The sequence below is a fragment of the Neodiprion lecontei genome, chromosome 1 (genome assembly GCF_021901455.1).
Source record: "Neodiprion lecontei isolate iyNeoLeco1 chromosome 1, iyNeoLeco1.1, whole genome shotgun sequence".
NCBI lineage: Eukaryota > Metazoa > Arthropoda > Insecta > Hymenoptera > Diprionidae > Neodiprion > Neodiprion lecontei.
Genome location: NC_060260.1, coordinates 41,195,582 through 41,205,933, shown reverse-complemented (window position 1 = coordinate 41,205,933; position 10,352 = coordinate 41,195,582). Strand labels below are relative to the sequence as shown.

General features: G+C 38.1%; 2 protein-coding genes across 4 annotated transcripts; one reads left to right on the top strand and one right to left on the bottom strand.

Moving 5' to 3' along the window:
* The first annotated feature begins 2,429 nt into the window (after nt 1-2,429).
* Nucleotides 2,430-4,856, top strand: LOC107216648 (probable dimethyladenosine transferase). 2 transcript variants are annotated; one of them, XM_015653901.2, is made up of 5 exons: nt 2,430-2,645; nt 2,954-3,320; nt 3,464-3,809; nt 3,870-3,976; nt 4,713-4,856. In XM_015653901.2, the coding sequence occupies exons 1-5, from the start codon at nt 2,588-2,590 to the stop codon at nt 4,753-4,755; spliced, it is 921 nt and encodes a 306-aa protein (XP_015509387.1). In that variant the 5' UTR covers nt 2,430-2,587; the 3' UTR covers nt 4,756-4,856. The 2 variants fall into 2 exon arrangements, with proteins under 2 accessions (XP_015509387.1, XP_046591335.1); XM_046735379.1 differs by lacking the exon at nt 2,430-2,645 and adding an exon at nt 2,700-2,854.
* Nucleotides 4,857-5,394: 538 nt separating this feature from the next.
* Nucleotides 5,395-10,004, bottom strand: LOC107216658 (E3 ubiquitin-protein ligase Topors). 2 transcript variants are annotated; one of them, XM_015653915.2, is made up of 7 exons: nt 9,842-10,004; nt 8,964-9,448; nt 8,485-8,712; nt 7,980-8,254; nt 7,374-7,532; nt 6,999-7,212; nt 5,395-6,894 (listed from the first exon to the last, which is right to left on the bottom strand). In XM_015653915.2, the coding sequence occupies exons 2-7, from the start codon at nt 9,398-9,400 to the stop codon at nt 5,652-5,654; spliced, it is 2,556 nt and encodes an 851-aa protein (XP_015509401.1). In that variant the 5' UTR covers nt 9,401-9,448; nt 9,842-10,004; the 3' UTR covers nt 5,395-5,651. The 2 variants fall into 2 exon arrangements, with proteins under 2 accessions (XP_015509401.1, XP_046591314.1); XM_046735358.1 differs by lacking the exon at nt 9,842-10,004 and adding an exon at nt 9,651-9,752.
* Nucleotides 10,005-10,352: the final 348 nt, after the last annotated feature.

Here is a 10,352-nt window from a genome sequence, read left to right as displayed (position 1 = left end):
CCTTATTTCGCGGAGAGAAATTTTATCTCAATCGAATTATTAGAGGATGACTGTAAAAGGAATATCATTGCCGTATAATGTTCAAGTATTGTTGCGATTACAAGAAAATGTCGTACAAGTAACTGTTTGGTGTGATCGGAGTGTTCGATACTACATTTTTTGATGTATAGTATAGGACCTCGATATCCGAACCTCAGTTATTCGACCCCTCAATTACCCAATCCGTGACTTGATTTGACCGAACTCTTTAGCAGTATATGCTCTAAGGACTGTTTTTAACAGCCTTCAACGCTATCTGAGCCCTAATAGTCGCTGTCTTTATCGGCATGCTCCGCTCTTTTAAAATAACGTCGATATAGTGCATCAAGCAGTTGATTCCAGCATCATCCAGAATTGTCAAAATTTTCACTGAATATCCAAAGGGGTTTGCCTTAATTTTTTTAATAAGATATTTTCAATTTCAGAATCGATTTGTATGATCCTTTCTAGGCTAATTAGACCCTCAGAGACGCAGGAAAAGCACCAAGAAGAGCGTAGGACCAACAGCGGAGAAAATATGAGGAAACGACTCGCAGCAGCGAAATTTTAAAAAGGAAATCTGTCATTTTTTGGTTATAGGTAACTCTTGATACGTTGCTCTAAGCGTGTTTGAACCGCGCGCAGTCGATATCTCGTCCAAAATTACGTCGATATAGCGGATCAAAAAATTAACTCCAGCATTATCCAAAATCGTCAAACTGCAGGTAGCGTACCTACTCCGCAGAAACCACGAAGCGCTTGTCCTGGAAGTCAAGTTCCTGCGGGTAGTGGACCTTGAGTTGAGAACCTACCGAGCGCTTGTCCTGGAAGTCGAGTTTCACCAGGTGCCGGACCTGGAGCGCAGTAACTACGGAGCGCTTGTCCTGGAAGTCGAGTTCCTGCAGATAGTGGACCTTGAGCGCAGAAACTACCGAGCGCTTGTCCTGGAAGTCGAGGTTCACCAGGTAGCGGACCTGGAGTGCAGGAACCAGGAGGTAGAGAACCCGGTACTCGGAGCGCGATTCTCATACGTCCTCTCTACTGCGCGGTTGTTTCCAGACTGAGGAATTCGGCCAGCTCATTTCCGTCGTCGACGATTACTATAGATCGATGATGTCAAGAGAAGAAAAAAATTTTGGGTCACGTCACTTTCTGAACATCCGAACATCCAAACTTTGGTTTCAAACTTTAATACTATGTTTGATGCATGATGTATGATGTGTGATGTATGATGATATGATATGATGTATAATGATTTCAGTTTTTACATTTCACAATCAGACAAGAAATACGCACTTTATCTTTTCTGCCGATTGCAGACTCAAGCGGCTAGGCCCTTCGATGGTCAGTCGTTCACTAAAGATATATTCTTCAGTTAACGGGTCTGCTAATAACGCTGCCGTTCTGCGACAGTTGGATGATAACAATTTTTTCTGGTACCTTTCAAATGTGTGTTAAAATGCACTCCAAGTTTTAAGAAGCTCCGTTCTATCTCTCCCTATTAAAAAACAAATCACCGACAATCACCTTTTTAGGTCTTTAAATCAGGACACTGCGCTAAATACTGTCTCATATACGGAGCATCCATTTCATCTCGATCAAAATTAGCGCATCCGTGACGCATTACACTTACTCTGAATTTTTTTCCATACGAACACTTTTTGAAAAACAATTCTCCTTCTTTACCCAACGTATATAATTCACTTGCGACTAGCTGAAACAGCCTCTCGATTCTATGCCTACGAAAATTAAAGATCGAGAGAGCAAATCAAAAGTCGTTGGAATAATTATGAATATTAATGTTTCGAATACATTGAGCGCGTGACGAATAGAATCCGATTTCGGAATGAATAATTCTTCTATTTTCACATTATAGCCGTATTATTGTAGATAATCTAGTTTTTCTGTTGGAAAATATAAAATTTATAGTACGCATCACGTATTAATCGTAAATGGATCATACATATTAATGAGTAAATATATATATTATAAACATATATATTAAACATATATATTAATATTGTACATGGACCGCATATATGTACATATATACTATTTTGGTCTCTGCATCATTATTACATCTGATCTATTATTATTTATGATCTATGTATACGTTCTTCTCTCGGGTACCTATACCTTAACTAAATCACTGTTTTGCTAGGAATTTCGGAAGAAATTTATTCTCATTATTAATTTCTTATATCGCCGACAAGTCGGTAAGTACACACAGGCTACGTTAATGGCTTGGGCTTACCGGGCTGGGCTTACCATTGCGAAGACTGTGTTACTCGGAAGGTGAATGCAGCCGGCATTATGTCGAAATCGGTAACTCTCTGATGTTCTGCAATAAGTTCTCAACTCTACCGTTGGAACATCTCAGGGGACGCGAGTACACGACGATTTTCGGTTGTCACACCAAAGCCCATTAGGGACAACTGTCTTTATATTCTTCAGTCAAAGCTTCAGTCAACCATGTGTATAAATATGTATTAACGTATTGTGCTTGGACCACTAGTATAGTGAAATACATATACCATATAACCTCTACAAGCTGTGTAAACTGTTGAAAATGCCAAAAATCCGCGTTGATAAAAGGTCTCGCATCCACCAAGAGGTTTCCAAACAAGGTTTGTATTCGATACAGCTATCGGTATTCGACACAGCTATAGGTTTATGCGGATTTCGTCGTGTGGCTCTTTCCACTCTTACCGTACGGTTATTTCCATCAAGGAATATACCAAATGTTTTCTATTTACTGTAATAATTGCGAACAGGAGCACAGTTTCTCTAGCATACAACCATTCGTGATGGACGAAATATAAGGGAACTGCACTTGGTGCGTACCAAGTGTAAAAAGTAGAAAACTCTTTCAAACATCGTAAACAATAACTGCTTGAATTCGAAAGAGGATAGTAATGTTTTCCTCTATTTTCAGGCATTGTGTTTAACAAGGACTTTGGTCAGCACATTTTGAAAAATCCATTGATCATACAAGGAATGTTGGAGAAATCTGCTCTGCGACCGACCGATGTGGTCCTTGAAATAGGTCCAGGTACCGGAAACATGACTGTCAAGATGTTAGAAAAAGTTAAAAAAGTTATCGCGTGCGAAGTAGATCCCAGGATGGTCGCTGAATTACAGAAACGTGTCCAAGGTACTCCGTTTCAAGCCAAGCTTAAGATTATGGTTGGGGATGCCCTCAAGACGGATCTGCCATTCTTTGACATATGCGTTGCAAATGTGCCTTATCAAATATCCTCACCATTAGTGTTCAAATTGCTTTTGCACCGACCTTTCTTCAGGTAAACCAAAATCATACTCAAAGTATCTTGTTACTTGAAAATACGTTGGCATGCGTAAATAGAATTTTGGCAGAGACAACTAATACTGCCTGCCATGATTTCGATAGTCAGTATTCTGTATTCTGATATTTTTAATTTTTCAGATGCGCAGTTCTCATGTTTCAACGAGAATTCGCGCAAAGGCTAGTGGCAAAGCCAGGGGATAAATTGTACTGTAGACTGAGTATCAATACACAGTTATTGGCAAGGGTCGATATGCTGATGAAAGTCGGCAAAAATAATTTCAGACCCCCACCAAAAGTTGAATCTAGTGTAGTTCGAATCGAACCAAGAAATCCTCCGCCTCCAATAAATTACAAAGAATGGGACGGTCTGACTAGAATAGCATTTGTCAGGAAAAATAAGACATTGGCTGCTGCGTTCAAACAGACCGCAGTTACGACTCTCTTAGAAAAAAATTACAGGCTTCACTGCAGTTTAAAAAATACTGTGAGTTGACACACATTACCTGTAAAACTCAATAGAGCTGTCAATGTAAAATTTTTGCAGAGCGTACCGGATGATTTTGATTTGAAAACCAAGATCAATGATATTTTGACCGAAGCAGGAGCCACAGAGAAACGAGCAAGGTCCATGGACATCGACGACTTCATGAGGTAATTCGTATTTATTTATGTTTTTATTTCTATTCATAACATCCTTTTTTGAATAACGCTTGTACCTATAAGTAACGTGGCGCTACTTGAAATAAACATTATAGTACAATGTCAGTAAACTAAAAATTAACTATCATATTTCGGGTGAAATTATATATAAAAAAAGAAAAACAATATCTTGCAATTTATTGCCATATTTATATGGACCTAATCCCGTATCCATGAAAGACATAACCCTCTTTATAAATGTCCAATTCAGAAATGTACTGTTTATCTGAATACCACCACTTTCTCAATTAATATTTCAAAAGCATTGAACTGACCATTCAAGTGAACAACGTTGAGTGGTAGATCGCCCCTTACGTCAAATTGATTGCAATTTGAGTCTCGATGTGTGATGTTCACACATTTTTATTGATATTTGTTGGAATTGATACTAAACAGGTAAAACGTATAATAGCTCAACTATATTTCCAATATTGAATATTGATTTGAAGTCAAATTTACAGAGCTCACGAATTTTCGGAATAGGCAAAATTTGTAAAGACATGCATATTATTTCCATGTAAATATGGCATTTTCAGTGCATTTTATTGTTCCTGCAAATATCAAACTGAAGCGTTCAGTACCAATTGCATAGAATCCGTTTGCATGGTATAAATAGGTAACAAAAGATGTCAACTCTTTAATTTTCGGGGACAATAAATATGTATGATCACAATTTTATTTGTTTCAGCCTTCTGCATGCGTTCAACACGGAAGGCATTCATTTTTCCTAACCGAATCTGTGCAGATTAATGCAAGTAAGGCGGTTGTATTGTGTGTAGACTTAAAAAAAAACTTATGTACAATATGAAAGTAAATATAAAATTAAACAAAATTTTGAAGGCTTTTGATTTTATCCTTCAAGAGAATGCGTTTCTGTTTGTATAATTCTGTCTCGTCGCCGCACGTCATCGATTAATAAAGCAGGGAGCTTATCACTTTTGTATCACTTAGAAAAATAGAAGTATTGAATATTGCCATTACTTATACTCAATATTACTAACGTACGTTTACGAAATTACGACAGTTTAAACGCATGGTTTACTACTGAACTTTAAGGCCACGGATCACTAACAGGCCAAAACTGACAATGAATTCGGGAAGGCTCGAAAAAACAGGAATAAAATTAATTAGAAAAGTTGCTCCGACGTACTAAAAGTGTGCTCAAACATATTTCAAATAGGACTTTGAAATAGTGTGAGAAATTTTTTTGACGTATCGAAAATTTAACGTACATTTTTTTATGATTCACGGAATTCTTTCATTCAATTCTGAGCAAAAAAATGATTCAATTCGAAAACGTGTTATCGTTGTATTTTTTTTTTTTTTCGTCCGTATTTACTGCATAAAAAAGAAGAGGGTGGGGGGGGGGCCTTTAATAAAAATAGAACATAGGTGTAAGAAACGTTCAATTACTCTCGTGAATTGTGTATTCTATGATCACCCTTCAATCAATTATTTCCATAACGTATATCTATGAATTATGCAGGTCCTATTTTTGCTAGCGCACGCTAGCGTTGGGAATTATTATCAACAAGATATTTCATCTAGACATGATTTGTGAGAGTTAAATCTTGCCGCGCACGAACAGAGAACTGAACGTTAATGAACAAATTTGTTAATACATGTTTTATTCCGAGTCAGAGCTGGAGGACGATCTAATACGGCGTTTCTTTTTCTTGGACCTTGATTTAGATTCGCTCTTAGATCGTTTATGAGACTTTCTGGATTCCTTGTATTTTTTGTGGGATCTACGTCTCTCCTTAGAACTCGAACGTTTTTTAGAACTGGCATATCTAGATGAAAGAAGTGTGTCACTTCTAATGGATGAAGTTACAGATGCCGTTGAAACACTTGGTGTGCAATTGTCATCGGCCTGGAATGAATCTGTGACAGTAGCAGCAACAGTCTTGCTGTCGGATTTGCGACTTCCCTTTTCTTTTCGTCTATCCTTGTGTTTTGATTTTTTCTTACCAACATATGCTTTACTCGACCGTGCGCTGCAATAGCTACTTGAGCGACCATTCAACACATTCCTCTCAGAATCTGTCGTGCTGTAGTCGACTTTAAAATTAGCTTCTGTTAGTTTTTTACTTGACATCCCATTGTCTTCAAAAGAATTATATTCGTCGCTTTCACGCTTCTTTACTTCTCGCTCGGAATCTGAATCCTTGATCGAACGATATCTCTTCGATCCACATTTCTTGTTTCTACAAGATCTATGTTTGGGAATACTGGTGCTTCGTTGAGAGGCATCGCTTTCTGCACAATTTTCACTGCACCATTCTTCCTTTTTAACTAAGTCTTTACGAACTGTTATCATATTGGATATTGCCGATTTCATTAATTTGGATTTACCTTTTGTTTCCTGACGTTTTTTGTGCCGGTCTGGACTAGAATCATTCCAACTTGAAGAATATTCTCTCTTGTCACTTTCTGGTGATATTGACACGGGTTTGAACATTCCATCTATGATCCGGCCTTCAGATTCGCTGCTACTTGAAATCAATGCTTTAACACGACGCTTTATTCGAACAAACATATTCGTACCCCGCTTGTACTTTTGACCATGTACAGGACTTGTGGCAATGATTGACTTCTTTGTTTTGTTCTTTGATCCGTTACCGCTGTAGGGAGTATAATCCCGATTAGAATCGATATCATCACTCTCCGACGTCGTTGTGTCAGAAAATCGTTTTAAGGATGCCAGAGTATTTTGAGTTGAGCTTCTTTTCCTATCCGTAGAAGTCGTAGCCTCGTTAACTTCGCTTAAGGTTGATACACTCGGCGAATCAAAAGGAGACCGATCTATACAATCTTCAAATGGTGGACATTGTTTTGTCACAACTTGACAGTTATGTCTAGTATGCTCGCTAAAAAATTGTATCAATGATCAGCGAGGCAGATATTCAGCATTAAGAAAATGGAAATTTCATATAAAATTCTAAGCAATTGGCGTAAGAGACACAAGACTCACCTATAGTCTAAATTGGGAGCATCAGGCACATTCACTGTGTCAGCATCCGATGATAATAGATCGATAACTTCTGGTGTTCTTTCATGCCGAGGCTTCACATACCCCACAACTTCACATTCATTATCTGATATTCCTGATGAGCTTGACGAAATTGTCAATACAATATTAGAAGTTTGTGCAGTTTCTCGGAGTGCTTCGGCTACTGTACTTGGACCTTGAGAGAGAGGAAATGCAAGATTAGAGTAAAGTATTACATGAAATCACAAAATATATGCAAGCATGGGCAAGGAAAAAATGTATTATTATTGAGTTTCCCAAAGACTGTGTTAGTCAAGGGTAGATACTTATGTATGTACTTAGTATTAGACTACATACCAGGCATCTCGACTGTATGCGGACCTATTCCGAGCATCTCAATATTCATCCGACTTGCATCGATAGTTTCTTCAACAACTTGAACATCTGAATCAGTAGATATGCTGCTGCTACTAGAACTGGGTGATGATACGACAGGGACATATTCGTTGGACAAACCTGCGACACATATGACATATGAGGATGTCCAAAATCAATTCAGGTATTTCCACAACTATTCTCCGACGAAAATTGTATACAATTTGACCTCATCGGTTATTCTGTTCGCCAAGTTAAATTCTGATACGGAAGTCCAAATGGCCATTATTATTCAAAATAATTTTACACCTTGATATTCACCGAAAGACGTGAAAGACTATAATCCAGTGACCAAAGAGATGTTTTCCATAGCTACAGATATGTAGCGGATTTTAAAGTCCAACAAAAAGCTACATCAATTGGGTAAGAATGCGACAGTAAAATTGTTCAGTTGAAAATCTTTTTAGTTATGTGACTATAGAATGTATAAATTTTGTTGGAAGAAGAGATAGAATTTGAATGGTATGAACCGGTGACATTAATTGGCGGACAATTTTGCAACATGCAACCTTAATCAAATATACTAACCACGATTTGAAACATAGGTAACATATTGATCATAACCAATCAAGTCAAAACTGGTCTGCGCGTAGTTGAGTAGCTCATGGACAAAGTGCTCGGTGTGCATGGCAAAGTAGGGACGAACTGTGTCTCGAAAGTCGGAACTTCTCAAGTCATGCCGTGTGATAGATTCCATGATAACACGCATCACGTAACTTATTTGCGGAGCATTGTTGTTAAGCAATACTTGCAGTTCGCGATTCAGCCAAGGAATCAATCGATTCAATTGGTTTGGGTTTCGCCTGTAAAATAGATCAATACAACACATGTCTTAGTATCCTGGTAAACATTGAAATTTAATAAAATTCCAAAACTAAGTATTTTGGACTTTGTATCTAAATAATTAAAATAATCTTCAGATTTGAAGTCATGGAAATAAATGGTAGGAAAAAGTAGGAATTCAAAATTGAAACTGTAATAATTCATTTTAAATAATACAAGTAAAATGCGAAACATAAGCAGTGTAACTTACCGATAGTATTCAGCACTGCATTCCCTAAAGTTTCCAAATATGTCTGGTAGAGATGTCGCCCAATGTCCAAAACGATACACATTGCGCCGATAGTCAATAGGATTAGTACGTCGCAGTCTTCGTTCCTCTCTAGTAACTAGTGACGTAACAGCAGGTAGTTGTTCATTCCTCATAACTTGTTCGGGATTTAAGATATTTCGGTATCGATGATTAGGTGTCATTGTTGTACTAAAACAGAAGGTTGTCAATAAAAACGATTTCTAGCATTCAAATAAATACGTTCTTGAACGACATGTAAATAGTTTTCTAGCGGGAACCAGGCCTTATTGTTTTGGCAGCATATCATATCCATATTAAATATATTGTAGGAACATGAAGTTTTTTCTGTGCAGAACGCTTGATTGTGATTTCAAAATTATTAGCTGCCATTGCCAGTAACCGACAACCAAGAATGAAGAATCTCTCTTTAGCTAACTTACCGGTAACTAAATCCATGTGTTTCCCTCGGCAGGTTTATACTGCTGACCAGATCAAAATGAACATCCACTGTTGCAGCCATTTGTGACGCAGACAGTGAGACAAACTGACGGGGAACATGATATTGATCATAGTCGCCCTCGGATCTAACATTATGTATGATGGATTTGAAAGTTTGTTTACACAGAGGGCATTCTGTTTTTATTTTCGACCACTCTAACAAGCAGCTGAAACAAAACTGATGCAAGCAGCTGTCGGTGAAAGATTTGTTGACGAGCTTGCCCAAGCAAATGCTGCAATTAGGTGGAGGAGACGTGGTGCCGTCACTTCGCTCGCTTGGTTCATTGTCTGGGCTACTTGGAGATATTTCTTCCGTCTTTAGCGGACCCTTTGGAATAGCAGCGGCGGCCGCACGTATGCTTTCTATTTCTTCATCCATTTTGCGTCAATTCTTTTCGTGGTCCATTGGTCCTTGCATTACCTTTTCCTGTATTATGCACACAATTAAAGATATTATGACCCAAGTGTGGATAGGTCCAGCAATAAATTACTTGATTTGAAAAATACGCAGTACTGGATGATGGAAATGCAAATATCTACAGATATTGTTTACGATTACTCTCTTTATACTGTAATGTACAAAGGGTATTGTATACAGCACAGTTGATACTATACGCGTAACTGCCTACTTATATCAATACAGGCAGAATCTTTTGGATTCCGAGGCAGAGAATATAAATATTCAAAGCCGTAATTAAATCCACGAAAATTTCAACTCCCAATCAAGCTGCCCTTGAGTAGTAGCTTTGACTGAGGAAAAGTTAAGTGATTAAAACTGTGGAATAGCCGAAAGGTAACGCATCACATGACATCCGCTCACCGTTAAAATGTTGCCTACCACCGAAGGAAATGCGACAAGTTACGTTGACAATTAAAACTACAATCAGTAGCAGAGATATGAAAGGGCTCAACGCAGGCACCGACTGCCATCATCGGCTAATTTGATCATAAAGCTCGCAGCTGTACCAAGGGCGTTAACTGGTTATTACTAACCAGCCAACCATCCGTGCTCCAGCTGCACTGCCAGTCGTGGTCACATGATTCGTGTGGAATTGAACTCGTATTTTGTTTCAGACCGAAACAAGATAGCCGAAAGATTAAAGCATTTATGCATTTCACTGTATTCATATTTACATACATGCATGCCGATAAAGCAATATGTCAACCGTTTAATTAAAAACAATGCAAACAATGGACTTTTAAGAATTCCCATGATTTAAGGAATTCCCTAAATCTAGTGGATTCTTCATACTTCAGTCCTCACATCATGATAGTCAACCGATTTGAAGTTCGATGGAAACGCAGTATTAACATTCGATCGTGAGCACCGT

What these genes read in the sequence shown, in the direction of transcription:
- LOC107216648 (XM_015653901.2), top strand. Translation starts at nt 2,588, where the DNA reads ATGCCAAAAATCCGCGTTGATAAAAGGTCTCGCATCCACCAAGAGGTT. An exon ending in ACTGCAGTTTAAAAAATACT is followed by an intron (nt 3,810 to 3,869) that starts GTGAGTTGACAC and finishes AAATTTTTGCAG; the next exon opens with AGCGTACCGGATGATTTTGA. An exon ending in GACATCGACGACTTCATGAG is followed by an intron (nt 3,977 to 4,712) that starts GTAATTCGTATT and finishes TATTTGTTTCAG; the next exon opens with CCTTCTGCATGCGTTCAACA.
- LOC107216658 (XM_015653915.2), bottom strand. Translation starts at nt 9,400, where the DNA reads ATGGATGAAGAAATAGAAAGCATACGTGCGGCCGCCGCTGCTATTCCA. An exon ending in ACACATGGATTTAGTTACCG is followed by an intron (nt 8,713 to 8,963) that starts GTAAGTTAGCTA and finishes CTTCTGTTTTAG; the next exon opens with TACAACAATGACACCTAATC. An exon ending in TGCAGTGCTGAATACTATCG is followed by an intron (nt 8,255 to 8,484) that starts GTAAGTTACACT and finishes TCTATTTTACAG; the next exon opens with GCGAAACCCAAACCAATTGA.